General features: G+C 35.0%; 5 protein-coding genes across 6 annotated transcripts; 2 read left to right on the top strand and 3 right to left on the bottom strand.

The window, feature by feature from the left end:
• Positions 1-1354: 1354 nt before the first annotated feature.
• Positions 1355-3328, bottom strand: LOC110417765 (V-type proton ATPase 16 kDa proteolipid subunit). The gene is made up of 3 exons (XM_021430280.2): positions 3113-3328; positions 2379-2664; positions 1355-1781 (listed from the first exon to the last, which is right to left on the bottom strand). Exons 1-3 carry the CDS (start codon positions 3189-3191, stop codon positions 1649-1651), a joined length of 498 nt encoding a protein of 165 aa, XP_021285955.1. The 5' UTR covers positions 3192-3328; the 3' UTR covers positions 1355-1648.
• A 1365-nt stretch (positions 3329-4693) lies between these two features.
• Positions 4694-7454, top strand: LOC110418111 (NADP-dependent D-sorbitol-6-phosphate dehydrogenase-like). Its single transcript, XM_021430737.1, has 6 exons — positions 4694-5077; positions 5717-5811; positions 5892-6009; positions 6421-6553; positions 6642-6861; positions 6968-7454. Exons 1-6 carry the CDS (start codon positions 4945-4947, stop codon positions 7196-7198), a joined length of 930 nt encoding a protein of 309 aa, XP_021286412.1. The 5' UTR covers positions 4694-4944; the 3' UTR covers positions 7199-7454.
• A 1238-nt stretch (positions 7455-8692) lies between these two features.
• LOC110418067 (polyprenal reductase 2-like) lies at positions 8693-10282 on the bottom strand. The gene is given in 4 exon segments (XM_089783793.1): positions 8693-8938; positions 8940-9300; positions 9797-9968; positions 10090-10282. Coding segments are annotated over 4 exon segments (972 nt in total).
• A 75-nt stretch (positions 10283-10357) lies between these two features.
• LOC110418392 (polyprenal reductase 2-like) lies at positions 10358-13435 on the bottom strand. The gene is made up of 6 exons (XM_021431110.2): positions 13101-13435; positions 11909-12258; positions 11422-11656; positions 10978-11076; positions 10768-10839; positions 10358-10680 (listed from the first exon to the last, which is right to left on the bottom strand). The coding sequence occupies exons 1-6, from the start codon at positions 13254-13256 to the stop codon at positions 10576-10578; spliced, it is 1017 nt and encodes a 338-aa protein (XP_021286785.1). The 5' UTR covers positions 13257-13435; the 3' UTR covers positions 10358-10575.
• Positions 13436-13673: 238 nt separating this feature from the next.
• Positions 13674-16946, top strand: LOC110418323 (protein BASIC PENTACYSTEINE4-like). 2 transcript variants are annotated; one of them, XM_021431016.1, is made up of 3 exons: positions 13674-13782; positions 15522-15703; positions 15808-16946. In XM_021431016.1, the coding sequence occupies exons 2-3, from the start codon at positions 15635-15637 to the stop codon at positions 16669-16671; spliced, it is 933 nt and encodes a 310-aa protein (XP_021286691.1). In that variant the 5' UTR covers positions 13674-13782; positions 15522-15634; the 3' UTR covers positions 16672-16946. The 2 variants fall into 2 exon arrangements, with proteins under 2 accessions (XP_021286691.1, XP_021286692.1); XM_021431017.1 differs by having other exon boundaries at positions 13684-13782; positions 15602-15703.
• The last annotated feature ends 3351 nt before the right edge of the window (positions 16947-20297 follow it).

Below are 20297 nucleotides of genomic sequence, written 5' to 3' on the forward strand. Positions count from 1 at the left end.
AAATGTTCTTTCATAGCTGAGATTATTAAGTGACCCGTCCGGTTCCATTATTTATGTACCATGAGTCACCTTATTTCTTTATAACCTATCATCCAATCAGAAAATCTTTGCAAAGTGAAAGACGTATGCAATGGCAATCGCATATAAGGAACAAAAGGCTAAAAAAGATGCGGCTTTCCTTTGCTTGGTCATTGGGTTCGGAAAAAAAAATGCTGCTCTATCCCCTTGCACCAAAAGTTAGATGCTTTAATTTGCGTTTCTCCATCATTTACTTTTCTTTTTCTTCTAAAGAAAATGATTGGATTACAATGATGGAATGTAAACTCTCTTAACTTCTTAACTACCCTTTTGTGCACTTTTTTTGTACCAAGGAAACAGTGTCTCGGCTCTAGGTAATCTCAAAGGCAACGTCTCTCAATTAGGGTCTAGCCCGATAAGGATACATTTCTTCTTGTTGGCCCAAAAATTGTGGATAATAGCCCTCATTTATTTGTATACGGCACCACAATATAAATTTATACACGGCACACAATATGATATGAACAAGATATGAATTTTAAATGTGTTTAGATTTAAATTAATCATGTTTAGTGTATTAAATATATCCATATAGTTAAGACACATTAAACCCGCTTGACTTGTCTAAGACACATGACATGATTAGTTAATTGTATTATTATGTATTCGTATAACGCGTAGCCCATTTATTATTCATTTATCATACTATATGGTTAAGATTTATTTATTGATTCATATAATATTAATATTTTTATGATGATTATATTTTATTAATATTAAATTTTATTATATTTGATTAATATAATGATATTTATAATTTTTTTAGTAAATTTAAATAATAAAATTATATTTTACTTATGTATTTTTAATTTAATCATTTTAATCATGTTAATGGTATCAATTGTGTTAATCGTATAAATATATTATAAATCATATAAATTTTAATCATGTTAATCATATTGTATAATACATTTAATAAACGTGCTAATCATATCTTAACACAATTAATTAATCTCATCGTATCCATATTTATCCATAAAATTGTTAATACCTCAGGTTCACATGATACAATTAAGACACGAATATTTAAATTATCAAATCTAAATAACAAGGATAGGTCCAAAATTTGACTAGTAAAATTGGTTCTGATGTAAATGAGGATTGGATCAACGTCAACTGTTTCAATGCAAGTTGCAAGTTTGGATGAGGGAGGAGGAGGACCGGGGAGGGTGTGAGATGGGGTTCAAAGTGCTAGCAAGAAAAAGAGGAAAGGATAGGGGTTACGGAATAAAGAATGTCTTAATCCAACTTGCAACTGAATTCAACATTGCATTAATATCTCCAAAATTAAACTTCCATTAATAGTTTGAATTTCTGCAAGATACACTGACAAATAGAGATCAAACAGGCAAAAGCTTCACCAACATTTTATTAAGAGAAACTCAATTCTACTTCTACAAAGAGGAAAGAGCAACCACCACCAAATCACTGCCCAAGTAGTTGCTTTCATCAATATGGGAAACCTGCACATGCTGTCCAATCACAATTTACCCTGAGCATAATCAATACTCTTTCCCGTACAGTGATACAGATAAGCAATCAAAGAATACTAAGCAGCTCGATGAGCATCTTATTCTGCTCTGGATTGGCCAGCTCGTGAAGACAAGATGATGCCTACGATAAGTCCATAAAGAGCCAAAGCTTCAGCAAAAATGAGGATAAGGATCATTCCAACAAAAAGTTTTGGCTGTTGTGCGTTCGCTCTGCAAGACAAAATCATTCAAACATTATTTGATACGAATTAATTGAAAGAATATGTCCAATTTCAAGAAACATTTAAAATATTTCCCATGATAGCAATAGATAAACAAGATTTATGACATATGGAATCTATAGATGATACCAAACTGACTAAATGGAAATTGCTGTCACTGTATCATGTCAATATGACACTAACAGTTGCCTTATATTATCAGTAATTTTCTTAAGGGTTAAGACATTCAGTCTCACGAACTATAGCTATGAATAGATTTCACCATCATGAATATTTCCCAACACCTTTATTCTCCAAAACCAACACTAATGGTTAAGAGCACCATTATTCTCCCATTAGTGCCTAAAACAAGACCTCCATCATTGTGGTACAAGCCGTGTTTAGAGATAAGGACAACATATATTCTAAAAAACAACTCAAACCAAATATGGAGAGAAGGCACTACGTTAGTAAACTCCAATCTCCATGAGGGCATAAAGCAACCATGAAAAGTTTAAATCAACATTTTCACACAAATTAAGCCGGTGTTAGTCAACAACAAGAATGTCCAATCTAAGTTAACAATATGGAGATAAAAGCACCGTACCTGACACCAGCATCACCGACAATTCCGATTGCCATTCCAGCAGAAAGCCCCGCAAGGCCACAAGCAAGACCAGAGGAAAGGTGAGCGTAACCATCGAAAAGGTAATATGATTTGGCCTTAGGATTGATCCCAGTACTAATAATAACAGCAATAATCAATCCATAAATACCCAAAACACCAGCCATAACAACTGGTACAATAGATTTCATAACCAACTCAGGCCTCATCACACCCATTGACGCCACACCCACACCACTCTTAGCTGTTCCATACGCAGCTCCCATACCTAAATTCACCAATTAATTTTTTCAATTGAAACCATTCCAAGTTTATTGGAATGCAATATTCTTGCTAGATCCGCATCCAAAACACAGTAACTTATGCAAATTCTGTCACTTCAATTCCAATAAAAAATAAAACTTTAAAGTATAAAACTTACTCAGCTGAATCAAACTAATAATTTGTTTCAGAATTATCCATATCCCAACATCAAAGATCCATATCAAATACCACTATATCTATTCATAATTTACACTAAAAACAAAAGTTTCATGATTTTTTTTTTCAATCGGTTCGCTAAAAAGCTAGCAATAGGGATCCATGAATTTTCCATTACACAATCTAATAAATGGAAATGAAAATAGATCTAATACCAAAAGAATTAAAAGAGATCTAATATTAAGAATAAAAAAAATGTAGGATAAATTTATAGGAGGGGAGTAAGGATTGGTTACAGGAGAAGACGAGAGCAGCAGCGGCGCCGAGGAAGCCGAAGAACGGTGCCGTTTCATCGCCGCTGAAAGTAGAAGACATCGTGGATTCAGTGGATCTGAGACAATGTCGTTTAGATCTGAGGAAAAGGAGTCGAAAGCGCTTTGCGTTGTGTTCGAGAGAGTTTTTGATCTCTCTCTGGTTTTTTCTATTACAGTGTTAGGAAGAAAGAAGTGGAAGAATATGAGCCACCAAATTTTTATACGCAAACGGGCTTCATCACTCCGGTTTTCATCGGGTAATGGGCTTTCTTACTGGACCAGCTTAGCTCAGTGGGACCATTTCTGATCCAGGCGCTTTTTATTTTCTTTTTCTTTAATTTTATTTGCCAAGCTTCGGCATGCTATACAGATCCATAAGGAAAACGAACAGTTTCTGACATGCACCTTGAATTTGTAAAGCATTCCTTTATATATTCTAGATCTAAATCTATATGAGGAGATATTTAATTATATTTGTATTAATTTGAATCTACTTAGTGAATATTTTATTTATTTTAATACAATATGTTAAAATTAAACTCACTGCAATTTCAAATATTAATCCTAAGTTGTTACTATAATTAAGTTATGACAAGTTTGATAATATAAATTTATTTATAGAGTTTTAAATTAAATTTAACTCTATGCTATGATCGAAAATGTTTTAACTTATTTAAGAGAAAATTATAAGAAATAGCCCTATTGATAAGCCTATTACAAATAAAAAAATATAATATAAAAAGTAATAACATATTCTTATATTTATTAGTTTAAATTCATAAAATCTTATCTCTGTCTATCTCTCACTATCTTGTCATATCATCATTAATCTGTAGATAAAAAAGTATGACATGGTGAATAACAATAGGTTATTGAGTTTATTAATGTTTAATTTTTCAATAATTCAATTCTAGTAGAATATACCTTTATGTGTAACAAAGTGATTGATGTCTTGATGTATGACACTAGAAGAAAAAAAATTTAACATGTAATATTTAATGCTAAAGCTTTGATATTGACATATAACATTTTGTGTTAAAACTTTAGCTTTATCGTTTGACCTTGGTATGTAACGTTTGTTGCAAAGTTTTGATATATAACATTTACTTAGATTTGAAGTGTTTGTTTTTCTTTTTTATTATTAAATATGGCATTTAATTTACACTTTTGTATTTCACTACAATATAAATTTTTAGAATTGAAATAATATTTTTTGTTCACACTTAATATGAAGAGTTTTCATTAAAAATAATTTTGTCAAAAAAAAAATTTCTCTTTACCAAATGCAGTTAAAAATAAAAAGAGAGTTATTTTCAAAACAGCTTATTTTTGAGGATTAAAAAAAATTATTCCTTTGTCTAATACAAAAGATAATCAAAAGTATTTAACAAATATTTTTTGATGAAATTATATAGATATGGGTAAAGATTACACTAATTCAATAAAAGTCTCCGATTTAGATAAATTGTTGTATTTTAAGAAAAAAAATAATAAATAAAATAAATAGATCAATAAAACAACATAAGGTAAAGACAAACGGACGCTTGGATGGGAATCAAAACCTAAAATTTAAAAAAAGGAAAAAGCCAAGAGACGGTTCTGATCATCCGACATCAGCTTGTATCATGTGCTGAGGATTGTCGTCCTCAAATGGAAACAATCAGAAAGGCGTAAAAAACGGCCGACGCAACCAAACAAGAATATAATCTCCTTGCAGTTCCATTATTTCACTTCAAAGTCATAGCTACTCCACAAAATCAACCATAGTATTGGAGGAGTGGCCAACTAATCTTTTTGACAGCGCAAACGAAGAAATGGCGATAACATTGAACAATGGATTCAAGATGCCAATAATTGGTCTGGGTGTTTGGCGTATGGAAGGAAAAGACATTAGAGACCTTATCATCAACTCCATCCAGATTGGTTATCGCCATTTTGACTGTGCTGGTACTCTGGATTTTTCCTTCTTTGTATCCACATATTAGAATTAGATAAATCTTGCTATCTTCATCACACTATTGTTTTGATTTATATCTGAGTAAGTGGCTCAGCTTGTAGATGTTGTTTGATCCTAGGGGGAGTTTCTTTATTGTATTTTACTTAAATATGGATATAATTCTTGACTGCAGTTCTTCGTTTTCTTCGTTCAAGTGTTGGAACAAAAATTAGTCACAATAAGCATAAATGATTATGGAACATTAAATTTTAAGAATTTTTCTGGAAAATCAAATGGTTTTCTGGAAAGCTGTTTCTTTGTTTAGTTATACTAAGAATTGGGAAATCATTCATGATTGAAGTCCTTGGTTGAAATTGTTTTTAAATTTGTGATACGTTTATACAGAATTTCAACTTTATGACCATTGTCCTGTATCCTTGTCTAGATCGACCATTCTGTAATATGTAAGGAGGAGTTCCTAAGTACTTTACTCTCATAGATGTATTTAGGAGAAATTGGAAGAGGGCTAGAGGAAATTTAGTCTTTACTACACACCTTATTTGATTTGATAGTGTTGTCGCGTTTTGTTGGTGCCTGGTGGCATATACATCGTGTTCATGTTATCGTGATACATGCATGTTGTTTTGCAGCTGACTACAGGAATGAAGCAGAAGTTGGGGAGGCACTGTCGGAAGCATTCAGAACTGGGCTTGTTAAGAGAGAGGACCTCTTTATTACAACTAAGGCTGGTTTAATTGAATGTTTTACTTTTCTTTCTTATACTTTAGTACTATGTATTTCTTATTTCATCTGGTCTGATTGCAGCTTTGGAATACTGATCATGGGTATGTTCTTGAGGCTTGTAAAGACAGTCTTAAGAAGCTTCAGTTGGATTATCTGGATTTGTATCTAGTTCACTTTCCAGTTGCCATAAAGCACACTGGTGATTCCTGACTGCTTTTTCTTATTGTTTATATGTATTCCTTACATTGGGTACTTTCTTCATTGTACAATTTTATGTTTAACTTCTGTTAACCTTGAGAATTAAGAAGATGAGCTTGATACGAAAGCATGAAAGTTATATTTGGATTGCTATGTACTATGCTTAACTTGGTGCTGTCCATGGTGAAAACTGTGATGTTGACTGCATCCTTAGCTAATATTTCTAGAGAAATAGCTTGAATTTATTTATTGAGGGGTTGGTGAATTCATTTTAAAGAATTGTTAGCTTCATTCTTTTGATAACAATGCAAACTAATAACAGATAGATGATGGGATGCCTAAGGTGGAAACTAGTTAGAAGAACTTGGAAGCTACACACTCTCTGATTTTGCTGTATTCTATATGTATGCAGGAATTGGTGAAACTGGCAGTCCCTTGGATGAGGATGGAGTCCTTGACATAGACACAACTATATCATTGGAGACGACCTGGCATGCTATGGAAGATCTGGTTTCCAAGGGTTTAGTTCGTAGCATTGGAATCAGGTGTCAAGTTTTTGTCCTTTCATTTGGTATTCTCACAAATCTTGTAAATTTGGAATTACATCTAATACATAATTTGTAAATTTGGCAGCAACTATGACATCTTTTTAACCAGAGATTGCCTAGCTTACTCCAAAGTGAAGCCTGCTGTAAATCAGATTGAGACACACCCCTACTTCCAACGCGATTGTCTTGTCAAATTTTGTCAGAAGCATGGGATCTGTGTTACTGCCCATACTTCCTTAGGAGGAGCTGCAGCTAACGCGGAATGGTTTGGTACAGTGTCATGCTTGGATGATCCAATCCTTAAAGTATGCAATCCTTCTGTACTTTAATTTTCAGCTGTTATTACTACTAGACACTTAATTGCTGCACTTGTTCCCTAATTTATTGTTTATCAATACACTTTGATTTCAGGGGCTGGCTGAAAAGTATAAGAAAACTGTGGCTCAGATTGTTCTCCGGTGGGGAATTCAGCGAAACACAGCTGTCATCCCGAAGACATCAAAATTTGAGAGATTGCAAAAGAATTTCCAGGTTTTTGACTTTGAGCTGGCCAAAGAAGACATGGACCTAATTAAAACCGTTGACAGGAAATATCGAACCAATCAACCTGCCAGGTTTTGGGGCATAGATCTGTATGCTTAAAGCGTGCCAGGTATTCTGTTTGTGGCGGCTTTCCTTGTGTTCTATGAAGAATAAGAGTGAAAAATCCATTTGACTCAAAACTGCATTGGAAAACTTCTAGTAATTTATATAATTCTCAGAATTTGAGAAGATTCACCAGTGCCAAAAATTCTTCTTTCTCTGAACTGGTATTGGAACTTGTATATGACTAAGAAAATACTTTGAGATCTGTTTTTGAAATTCTGAAAATATGAACTAATTTAGCATTTATTCTGAAGATTATTGATATTTGAAATATTTATATATTTTGCATCCTATACCAATTTTAAAATTCTGAGTTCATTAGTTAAGAGCTCTGTTCTTTATAGTTACTCTTTGAATCATTCAATAAGACTTGTTTAGAACCTTTAAAATACCATATTCTAGAGTACTTGAAAATGCCCCAATTCGGTCTCTTTTGCTTTAGCTCGTGGTATTTGGTTGTCATTTCCTTAACTAGAGTTACGCCACTTGCTAGGCTTTACGACTCACTATATTTTGGTTTTTTTTAGATTAAACTTAGGATTGGTTTGGATGCAAGTTTGTGTTCCACAAGAGTTTGCAAGAAAGTAATATTTGATTGAAAAAGGGTTTTCCTTGGTATTTTAGAATAGCTCTCATGATTTTGACGATTAAACTTTTGTTAGTATGTGAGAAGGATGTATAAATCCTTATGAATGTATGAACATATACTTTTAGCAAAATGTTTTTACTTTGAATAAGTTGATACATTAAGAAATTTAACTTGGAATAAATTGTTACTTGGGTATATGTTAAGATGTTCGTTTCTTAAACTACAGATTAAGTTTTGGGTGTGAGGTGTGACAGATAGACATCTTTTCCTCTAGTATTTCATTCTTTCTTTTCTTTTTTTTGTTTTCATCTTTTTCTCTCTAGAAAATAGTATATTTGCATATCGTTCATTACATGGGACATCGAACTGGCATAAATTAGTTCAATGATGCCAAAGTACATCAGTTTGTAAATAAAACCCCACATTTCATGTAGTCCTCCTAACATGCTGATACTTAAACAATTACTTTAGGTACTCAAACACCTTAAGGAAATTACAGTCAAGTGTACAATGCATTATATAATTAGTGCTTCTAAACCTTAAAAGATGAATGGGATAATAGCACATCGATTTTTTGGGTAATTTAACCAATTTTCAAAGTTGTGAAGAAATCACTCATGCGTTTCAGCTGCTGCAAATCCCAGATTTGCCACCTGCAGTAAGTAGACGGGATAGATGGAGAAAGAGAGATCTTACAATCTCAGCCAAATAGTGTGGAGATGAAACAGTTTCCAACCAATCTGCGGTAGGAATTACAGTCATCGACTTGTTCAGCATGTGCCCACGCCCCACAGTGAACCCTATTGAAGATTTGAACATGTCAGCCAATGGGAAGGTGAGAGAAGTAGGGGAGCATCAAAATGACCATTTAAGCAAACAATCATAATTCAGTTGCCATCTGCCTAAACCTGATCAACAAGCAAAGTACTAATTCCATCCCCTATCCGAATACATGGAACTATAATAGATACATAAACATGGACTTCCGCAACGCCTTTGCGACGACAACACATCAAGTTCGGTGACTTACTAGGATTGCATGACAAAGTCATTGAAATAGAGCACCACCAATCCACTGTCGCCGTCCAATCTATTTCAATGGCTGTCATCTGATTCTTCGCTTCAATGATGAATTTGGACACCAGGGTTCATTGTAAATCTAAACACCACCGGCGTACAATTGCAGCAGAGTGACAGTGGTGCTGCTATGCGGTAAATAAACATGGAAGAATGGTTTGAGATTTGAGCTTCCATTAACATAAGTACGAAAACGATTCGCCAGACCCTGTATTGCTCAACTAGTGTCGAATGAGATTCATGCAAAGAAAAGATATGTGAACCCCCTGTTAAGTGGCTGTGGCTAGCAAGATGTGAAAAATGAGATGGGCCAGAATTCATTGGAGCCATTGCGTATGCATATAGCCATGCTGTGAGCAGCAAAAGGGTCGTCCAGATGGAAGCCACCACGTAGAAATGGGAGAAGAATCTCCGAGGAACATTTTTGGATTTGCAGTCAAGGAAAGTTGAGTATTGTGTCAAAGCAGATTCGAAAAGCCAAATCTATTCTGATTCATTAATTTCACTGCAAGCTACAGAGAGCTCAAGCTCAAGCTCAGAGTAATCTTGGGTCTTGACAAAACTATGGCGGAAACAATGGTCTAATTAAACAGAAATACCAAAACGCAAATCCTTCAAGGCTGCAACAAATTCATTTCCAAACATACTGAAGTAATGGTACTGATTTAAAAGAATTGGAGACAATGGTACTCAGTTTCCAATCTTGGCAAACTGGCTTAAATTTCGGCTTCGCGTCTCTCCGGAACGGAGCCTGAAATTAACCTTCACTCAAGTTGCTAACATCATAAAGGAAAAAATTTACACTTAATTTAAAAGACATTGAAATCCAAAAAGGCATAGCTTCGCTTTCCTTTTTCCTCAAGAAAACAATGGATCTAAACGAAGACAGCAACAACTCCGCATCAAAGACTTAAAAAACACTCACAAAAGAAGATGGTTGCCTGATCTTCCCTCTTTGTGCAAACCCCAAAATAAGTTCATGAAATGAACTCAGCTTGGAACTGGGTACTGAAGCTGAGATAATAGGCAGAATCACTGCAACCCAAGTGGCTCTCAGCCATGCAACAAGCCCAACCCCAATTTTCACCAAAAACGAAACCCCTGATCAAAGGCAAGATGTAATAGTTTTTTTGTTTGATATAAAAAAAGCGCTGGATCATAGATGAGTTTAACCGAGTTTTAAAGAATGCCTGAACTTTGAAGCATTGTTAATGAGGAGAACTGATGGCCTCTGACTCGTGAATAAAAGCAGCGTCAGCATTGAGTCGTAAAGACTTGCCATGTCTGCTATTCTGCCTTGGGCGCTTTGCGCTTGCCCGGATCAGAAACGGTATTGTTTTCGTACAACAAGCTTGAATACTCCCACAGTATACTTTTTCAACAATAGTGTAAGCAACTTGGCCATTTCTAGCCATGACATACAGCCTTCGATTGTAGGACTTCCTGCTGGTACAGCATTCATTCAATCATGTTTTCATGGTATGGTGAAAACAATTTATTTCAAGTGATCCATGCACTGGAAATAACACTTTAACATTATACCATTATTATTCATTCAGTGATTCTAAAACATCATCAGTTTATGCTCACATACATCCGAGCATGCCTCCTCCTAACATACTGAAACTTGCAACTTTGTTGCTCAACCGCCACATGAAATCACAGCCAAGCACACGATATTAAAAATTAGTACAAGGAGTTATAAACATTAGTAGAGGAATGGTATACTGGCAAATCGATTTCTTGGGTAATTTTCAAATTTGCTAAGGTACGACTTATGCGTTTCGGCTGCTGCAAACCCCAAATTTGCCACCTGCCAGAACTCAATACAACATTTCAGTTCATGCGTACAGTACAGAAAAGATGGGAGATTTTATTGTGCTAGAGAAAAAAAAAATACCACAAATACAAAGAGTAGCCAAACAGTCAGATCTCCTCCTCCGCTAGCAACAACCATACCAGCATATATGACCTTCATCATTAGGGATAAGTAAACAAAACAATGCAGTCATTAGAAATACAAGCTGATAAGATTTTCTCTATATCACTAAGAATTCACTAAAATGTCCAGTAAGCAGAAAGGATAGATGGAGAAAGAGAGAGATCTTACAATCTCATCTAAATAGTGTGGAGATGAAACAATTTCAAACCAATCTCCGGTAGGAATTACGTAGTCATCAACTTGTTCTGCATGTGCCTGCAGTGAACCCTAATGAAGATTCAACACCGTCAGCTAATGGGAAGGTAAGAGAAGCAGAGGAACTTCAAAATGACCCTTTAAGCAAACAATCAATTCAAGTGCCCCTCCCTAAACCTCTTCAATCAACAAAGTACCAATTCCATCCCCTATCCAAATACATGGAATTTTAATAGATACATAAACATGGACTTCCGCAACACCTTGTGGAAGTAATACCAAAACTTCTTGTTTTAAATAGAACTGTAAACAAGTGCAATTTTTTTTTTTGTTTTAGCATCTGTTAAATTGTTATTTTCATTGCATAGATAACTTTGAAACAACAACAAATCAAGTCCATGAAACAGTGTTACTTACTAGACTTGCATGACAATGGCACTGATGAATCCAACCCCAAAGAAATATAGCACTACCAATCCACTGGCGCCATCCAAGCTTCATGAGAGGATTTACAGATCCACACCAATCAATTTCAGTAGCTGGCATCTGATTCTTTCCTTTAACAATGAATTCGGCCACCAGGTTCAGAGTAAATTTGAACACCTTTGGCGCAAGAGTGCAGCAAAGTGACAGTGGTGCTGCTATGTAGTAACTAACCATGGAAGAATTGTTTGGGAAGGAAAAAAACAACAGATCATTATCTAAAGCATTCTCATTACGTAAATAAAAGTCAAAAGGAGCAGCATTAATATTTTGACACTTTATTTAGTAAATTAAGATGAATATAGTTGGATACATTCACAAATGAAAAGAAAATAGCCATCAAACGTTTTCAAGTATCAACAAAGACTACCCTAGTTATTTAGAAGAGAGCCATATACTAGAAGATGTTTAAGAAACTCACAACAAGCCAGTTAGATAGCCAAATATGTGCATTCGAGCTGAAGGGGTATAGTTAGATACATTAAATGTCTCAAAAAGGCGACTCAAGACTTGAGCTTCCATTAACAAAAGCAGAAGCACAGTTCGCCAGATTCTGTATCTGTGCTCAAGTGCTGTCAAATGAGATTTATGAAATGAAAAGATATGAGAACCTCCCATCAAGTGGCTAGCAAGATGTAAAATATGAAATGACTCGGAGGTCAGTGGTGCCATCTTATATGCATACAACCATGTTGTAAGGAGTAAAATGGTTGTCCACACAACAGCCACTATGTAGACTTGAGAGAAGAATCTATCAGGAACAGTGAATTTCTGCAATCCAAGGGTAAAACAAAGTAAGTTAGTTAGTCAGGTCAAATAGTATCAACAAGAAAAGATGCCTCTACAATCCCAAAGAGAAGAATATTATGAAAGAGAAAATGATAAAAGAGGAGTAATTGAACAGTTTCTATCCTAAACTTCTTAAAAATGGTGCTTAATGATAACTGCAACGTGCAGTTATATAAAGCACAATAGGAAAGGCACATTTTCATTCAAGTCAAATAACATTCAGGACTTGCATTGGAGGAAGGTTCAGTTGCATGAGATGCTTGTCAAAGCAGACTTGAAACCCCATGTGTATCCATTAACCTCGTGGTAAATTACAGTCAGCCTCAGCCCATTATGAGTAATTTTTAAAAAACTATAGTGGAACCGCGAAAGAAGCGGAACTACTCTTGATCACCTTTTAAACGAGAGTAAGGGTATACCAGCTTATTCATTTGCTAGGTAGTTGAACATTTTCAGTGCAAGAAAATGATGGTCTCATTCAACAGAAATATAAGAGTAAAATTCTACAACAATGATATTCATTTACAGAATTACCAAACCTTCACTCAAACCAGAAACATGAAAAGAGAAACATCAATCATCAAAATTTCTCAACTTGTCATAACGGCAGTTAACACTTTAACTGAACCCAACATAACTGCAGTAGTTAATTTCCTGAACCTCACATTAACTAAAAAAGAAAACTCATCATAGAACACACACAATTCAGACAATGCATAACTTCGCCTTCCTCTTTTCCAGATAAGAAATTATGAATTTAAACAAACAAAAAAAAAAAACATAGACAATGGCAAAGACAGAAGTTTTCTAATTAAAAAACTCACACAAGAACGTGGTTGCATGGTTTTCCCTCTCTTTGCAAACTTCGAAACAAGTTGATGGAATGAACTCAGCTTAGAACTGGCTATTGAAGCTATAACAATGGGCAGAGTAACTGCAATCCAAGCGGTTCTCAGCAATGTAACAAGACCAAGCTCCATGTTTTGCTAAAAACCCAGGACAAAAAAAATAAAGCTTTAAGAGATGAAACAAGAAAACGACATTGTCATCGATGAAGAGAAGTGAAACATGAATGGAAAAAGCGCGGCTGGGTAAAGCGTTTGAGACGTGAAGCGAAAGAGATTCAAGACGTGCTAGAGTGTGCCAAGGTTCCCGAGGGCCGTGGCAGGGTATGGCCCCCCCCGCCGCCTACCGGATCTAAAACGCTACGTTTAGGACAAACTAGATTCCTCTTGCTTTAATTCTTTTTCTTCATTAAATGTGTATTAGTAAAAGGAGGGAAGAGTGAAAATAAAACGCGAAAACGACTACGTTTTAGTCCTTCAACTGGCTAGTGCTAGAACGCCGTCGTTTATGGCGGGAAGAGAAAAAACTATATATCAACACTTTCGACAATCATTTTATTTCGTCTCTGGCGATCGAACTCCTCTTTGGTTTCCGTTTTCAGACCGAAATTTCAGGCATCTTCGAATCATTGCTCCATTACTCAGTAAAAGAACAAAAAAAGTAAGTTTTTTTTTTAATCTTCCATTGTTTTTGTTGAAGATCTCCCAATTTCTTTGTCTATCTTTATGTGTCGAGCATTTTTTAGGTTTATGCTCAGTCTTTCATTTTTATCTACAAAAAGGAAGACTTTCGATGATGGTAAAAAACCCTAACTTTACTGAAAATTGGAACTCACCTGAGTCGAACATTTGCTTTTTTTTTTTCCTTTTTTTTTTAACATTTTCTCATTCACTTACCTCTTTATTTTGTTTATATCTACAGCTTATTAATTAGTCCAAGGATCGTTTTAGCTAAATATTTTAAGTTTTTTTTCGATATCATGCTTGCTAATCAACTCGGCTTAAGGAATGTGCTTAATTAGGGCTTGCTTACATACATGCATATATGTTGGACTCAAGTTTTTTATTTTAAAAAAAAAAAATTGTTGGATTTCTTTTGAAGTGTATGAAGCTGATCTGTTAATAGAAAGAAGAAAGAAAGATAAAGACAGAATCTTTCTTCTTTGTTTTTCGTTAAAATAAGTTTGGGAAACTAGGAAGTTGCGTTGTTCATTGCATGGGGATAGTAAATATTCGAGAAGATTTTTTTTAAAGTTTGTGTGCCTATCATTTGATTTAATCTGGAACTTAGGTTATGTGCTAAGAGAGATACCTCTGAAACTTAAAATGATTTGCTTCTGAATTAAATTTGAGTTCAAATTCGCATAGATTGTGTCAGGTTTTGCAGTTATAACTTTCATGAAGCTCATGGGATTTTTCAGTGCCTTTATTTAATATTTTTCCTTATTTGTGAACTAACCAACACAAGTGTTAGTAAGTAGTAGAAAGTTGCTTGACTGCATTCGTAGTGGATACCTTCTTACCATTTTTTGCAGCCTGGATGTTCATCAACCACTGGATGTCGTCGTGCCTTATTAGGCTGCTTGCCTTATTATTAACTACTTAGCATGCATTGAGTACTTTACGATGAAGATTCCATTGTCCCATTTATTACAAGTATTTTCTTAATAGGCTTAATTAGTTGTAACTCTTATATGCTTGAGGCTCCTGGGCTTGAGTGTTTGTTTTTGATCGGTAAGGTTAAGCATTCTTTTCCAAATATGCATACCCTTTACTTGGAGTTGCTGGTTTTTTTTTTTTTCTGAAGAGTGATGCCTCTACAATTTAAACTTCTAACTGAGCACCTGTTCTCAGTGTGGCTTTTTGCCTGATTTTCAAAGTATTTGGAGAAGAGTTGTTAATTGAACGAGGAAGATCTTAATATTGTATAAAATTGCTTTGGTATTAACTTTGATATATTGAAGATATTTAGTTATCAAAAAATTTATTCTATGTTCACTAATAAGTTTGTACTCTTGTCAGGGAGATACCTTATTTCACTGGGTGTTGGTGATATGACCATAAAACCGAAGTCTTACGTTTTCATTTTCCTTTTTTGGTTCTGGTCTTGTGGTTGTAACATGTACAGATTCTCTTTGACAGCTAAAAGTCTATACTTTCTGTCTGATTTTTGGTTATTTTCTTTGTTATTCGTCATAGTGGTTTATTTGTCCTTCTCTGAATTGCCGACTTTTGGAATAGTGGGTTGTTTAGTTTACTCTCTATTGCCATGTGGTTGCACATTTCTGGTGATCTAGTCTTTTGCTTACTAAGATTTGGAGGGGAATTCTCTATACCTCATTGCTAGTTGCTTTGCAAATTACTTGAAATTGAACCTTGGACTTTTCATTGTATAAACAGATAGCATGCTGTACATTCCTGAAACTCATTGACTTTTGTGTTCACATTAACGTTTGAGGAGTGGGTTGGCTTGTGAACAGATTTTAGTTCAATTAAAAAAGAGTTGGTATTAGATGGATGGTGCTGGACAACAAGAAAGTGGGAGATATAAGCTGGATTACTACAAAGGGGCACACACTCCGGTAAGAAGAAAGCTAACATCTCTCCACTGAACCATGTTGCTTTAGTCTTTATGTAATAGTTCAATAGTTGATTTAGCTAAGTAGGATGCAAATGATACATGCAGTGGAACATGATGCCACAACATCACATGAAGGAACAAAATAATGCCTTGGTCATGAATAAGAAAATCATGTCCATACTTGCTGAGAGGGATGCTGCTATTCGAGAACGGAACATTGCAATTTCTGAGAAGAAGGAAGCCCTGGCTGCTAGAGATGAGGCCCTCCAGCAGCGGGACAAAGCACTTGCTGAGCGGGATAGTGCTTTAATGGATAGAGATAATGCTTTAGCTGTGTTACAGTATCGTGAAAATGCCATGAACTTCCCTTTGGGTAGTGGTATTCAGCGTGGAGGAAAACGCATGCACCCCACATACCATTCAACTGATGTGGGTGAAACTCTCAACGGTGAAATGCATGTTACTGATGCCCTCCCAGTATCTACCATTGCTTGTGAAGAAGGCAAGTCTCGCCCTGTAAAGCGGACAAAGGAGAATAAAGCTGTTTCCTCAAAGTCAGCACGAAAGGTGAAGAAAGTGGCTGAGGATTTAAACAGGCAAGCTGGTACTGAGGTGAAGAAGTGTAAATCTGAGTGGAATGGTCAGGATATCGGGTTGAACATGGTCAACTTTGATGAAACAACAATGCCTGTGCCAGTTTGCTCCTGCACAGGAGTTCCCCGACAGTGCTACAAGTGGGGAAATGGTGGGTGGCAGTCGTCTTGTTGCACCACCACCATGTCATCATACCCATTACCACAGATGCCAAACAAGCGTCATGCCCGAGTGGGTGGCCGGAAGATGAGTGGTAGTGTCTTCACAAAGTTGCTTAGTCGGCTGGCTGCTGAAGGCCAAGATCTTTCAATACCATTGGATCTCAAGAACTACTGGGCTAGACATGGGACAAATCGTTATATCACCATCAAGTAGATTGTGGACAAACTTGGACATGGAGTATGTTTCTGCCTCAGAGCCTCTCATTCTGGTGCAGTCAACCACCAAGATTCGATGGAACTAGGATTGAATTGCATGAAAAGGTATGGAGCTTTTTGATAAAAGGATGTTTCCTTTGCTCCATTGATGTAGGTTTTTGTAATTCCTAAATTTTAATCTCTGGTTTACTGGAGTTTACTCATGTGGCAGTCTAGATGGCCGGAACAAAGTGGTTCTTTATTTTCAGTCAATTCTCATATTCCATTTGGTAATCTTTACAATCCTAATGCCCTTCAGCCATCCCATAAAGGATAATTTCATGCTTGCGTACAGACCCAGGAGCTCCATTATCATTTCTTTGGTGCATCATGGGTTGAATGGATTAACCTTTGGAAAATGCTTTAGATTATGAACACATTTGATGGGATTGCCACGCATTATAACAAATCTATTGTAAAGTCTCCTTGATGCCAATGCTAGGGTTATTGTGCTGGTTGACTTGAGAGCATTGGGACATGTTGATGCTGGTCTTTCGTTTATCAGGATAATGGTAGATGAATTAAACAAGGGGGTGCCTTTATGTTCGGCTTAAGAAGCATCAGATTTGACGAGGAGACAGCGGCGCTACTACCGAGACCAAACCGAAACTAAAATGTAACAAAACATGACTGCCGAAGAATGTTAGTCGAAATATAAGGAGCATATTTTATTTATAGTGTATAGTTTCTATTGAATAATTGATTCTTGGATTGGAAATAAATTACAAGCCAGCACATTGTTGCTAACGTTCACACACATGGATATTTTAGCAGTATCTTTTAATAATTTAATCTTATCATAATTGTATATAAAACAGCTATATTAATGTTATATGTTGATCACGGTACTCGTCATTGTTTTCAAAGTACTGAAATTTTGTTCCACGTTAGCATTAATTTGATCAATTATTTAAGAGTTATAGCATATATTGAAGTGGGACACAGCCTCAACCAATTGCCCGTGCGGACATTGACGGTATCACATGGCAGTCCAAAATTGCTGCAGCCTTCCAAGTCCGGAGTCGATGTGTTTCCATCAGTCGTGGGGCTTCTGGCAGATATCGATTTGGGTGGTTTTTCCCCCCTCTCGCCATCTTGCTTAGCCAATACACGACACTAACTAAGTTTAATTAGGATATAATTCTATATTTCCAACATGCTTAGAGATTACAAAATGGAGATTTGGAATGTCTGGTAATGCAAATATAAATCTTGCGATTAGCATCCAAGTGCTAGGAAACAAAAGAGCATTCAATCGATGCCGACAAAATATAAGCACATTGTTGGTACTGAGAGTCTTGCATTTGTGCGTCGGGAGATCAATGCTGACCCACAATTTTTTTAAGGGCCAAATCTCCCAAAGATTTGTTCCTTCCAAGTTCCAACACGAGAAAGTTTGTATCCACTTGTGGTAGGGTTCCGAACAAGAAGAGAAAAAAAAGTGAAAAAGAAAAAGAAAAACGACGTCGTTTATCAAACGGCGTTGTTGTCTTCCCAGTCCACATCCATGACAAAACGACCTCTCCCTATCACATTATTAATGGGTTTGCCTAATTTTTAAAGTGGGCCCAACCCAAGAAGTGGGCCGTAATTTCACTTTATTCGTTTTATGATTGACAACTGCTTAAAATTGGAGTGGATAAGCTTACCACACCGCTCCTTCTTCCTATACGCATCCAAAACGCTCCACGTGTCCCGAAAAAGAGATTGTCACGTATTTATTAACACGTGTCACTATCGCGATCCCCCTTTCAATAATTCGGTCAAACATGAAGATATCATCAACGTCGTAGTTTGTTCCACGTGGCAAACATGACGGATTTGTCGGGGAAGTATGGATCAGGGGACGCCGGTGTCAGTGTATAACATTTTTTAAGTTCAAAAAATGCTATTATCTTACAAATCGAGTTAAATAATTTAAATTTCCTAAATTGTAATTGGAAAAATTAATCAATAATTATGATTACTAAAATTATATATATAAATTAATGGCGAAATTTAAAAATTTCGTTTATTGGTATATAAAATAATAAATGTTTTTATTATAAAAGTGAACTTTTTTTTTGAAAGTTTATCATAAAAGTGAACTTAATTAATGCACTATGGTATGTGGAGCGCAATTGGACCCCCAATTTTTTGGACTTATGTCTTAATTATTGTGACTCATTATGACAATTTGGATTTTATGAATAGGGAAGGATGAAGATAGAAAATATGGGAAAAGTGTTGGATTTATTACTTTTTTTTGTCGTCAATAATTTTTCTTTTATCACATGTGAAGTTGTTTTCTATTTAATAGAAGTCAACTCGAGCTTGTTGTGAAATTGATAGAGAAAATAAAACTATCAACATTTGAATGAATATATATTTAATAGTAGTTTATATTTGTACATGTCACAATCATGTACATTGACTGTTAGGCCATATTGCATTACCCCCTAATTTAGTCATTAACCTTTTTTTTTTCAATTATGTCAAGGAGAATTTAGATTATTCGTGTTGTTAGCTATAAATATATATTTCTTTTTGGTATAATAATGAAGTAATTTATACAATATTTTACTCTCTCTCTCTCTCTCTCTCTTTTAATTTTGACTTAAAACTATACATTTTTTAAATGTACTATTAAAGATATTTTTAATAGTACTTTTTGTATTTTTTTAACAATATTTTTGTAAATTCGATTGCACTATATAGAATTTTAACAATATCATGAACAAGTTATAATTATAAAAAATGACATATACTAATAAAAATTACACTTGTGATATTGCTATTAAATGTGAAACAAATGATTAAAAGTATAAATAGTTGTAATTTTTTAAATTTAATTACATTAAAAAATGTTACTTAAAACGTATAATTAAAATAAAAATTTATTATAATGTTAGTGAAAATATATTTGTGTATGTAAGTTTTTAAGTTAGAGTAACATTTAATTGAGAGGACAAGGAAAAGATGAGAGTTTGGCTGATTGATTGCCATAATATTCGTTACAGTCACGAAACATTTATAATTTGGGAAAAGACTAAAATGAATTTCTAGAATATTTCAACTTACGAAACAAGCAATTCGATCCTCACCACCAATTTTTTTGTCAAAGGCAAGTAGGCTACTGAAGGGAAATCTACTAGACTTGTTTTCCACGCTTTGCTTTAAAGGTTAAAATTATATGCATTTCAAGCAACGGAACTCAAAAAATTAAAAAAGAAAACTCTAAATTTATTAATTTTAACGTTGATTTGTAATGATTTTTACTGCATTAATTTGTCGGTTATGTTTAATAATATTAAATTTGTATAAATTAATTAGTAAGAAAATAGCTTAAGTAATCTTAGTGTAACATCAAAAAATGGCCCAACCCATACTACTAATTCATGGGGCCACGTACAAAACCTCGGTTTGTAACATGTCATTTTCCTTACAAAAATCAATCTCGTTCCAAATTCCCCGGGCCGCGGGGGGGTGGTGTGGTTACAGCGAAACTACTGTCGTCTCGAACATCAACCATGTGCATGCTGCCCGAAAAACATAAAAGCTTTGAAGAAGAAATTCGATAATGCAAGCAAAATTGTTGGTCGGTTG

The sequence above is a fragment of the Theobroma umbraticum genome, unplaced genomic scaffold (genome assembly GCF_002168275.2).
Source record: "Theobroma umbraticum cultivar Fairchild unplaced genomic scaffold, ASM216827v3 scaffold_50.0, whole genome shotgun sequence".
Lineage (NCBI taxonomy): Eukaryota > Viridiplantae > Streptophyta > Magnoliopsida > Malvales > Malvaceae > Theobroma > Theobroma umbraticum.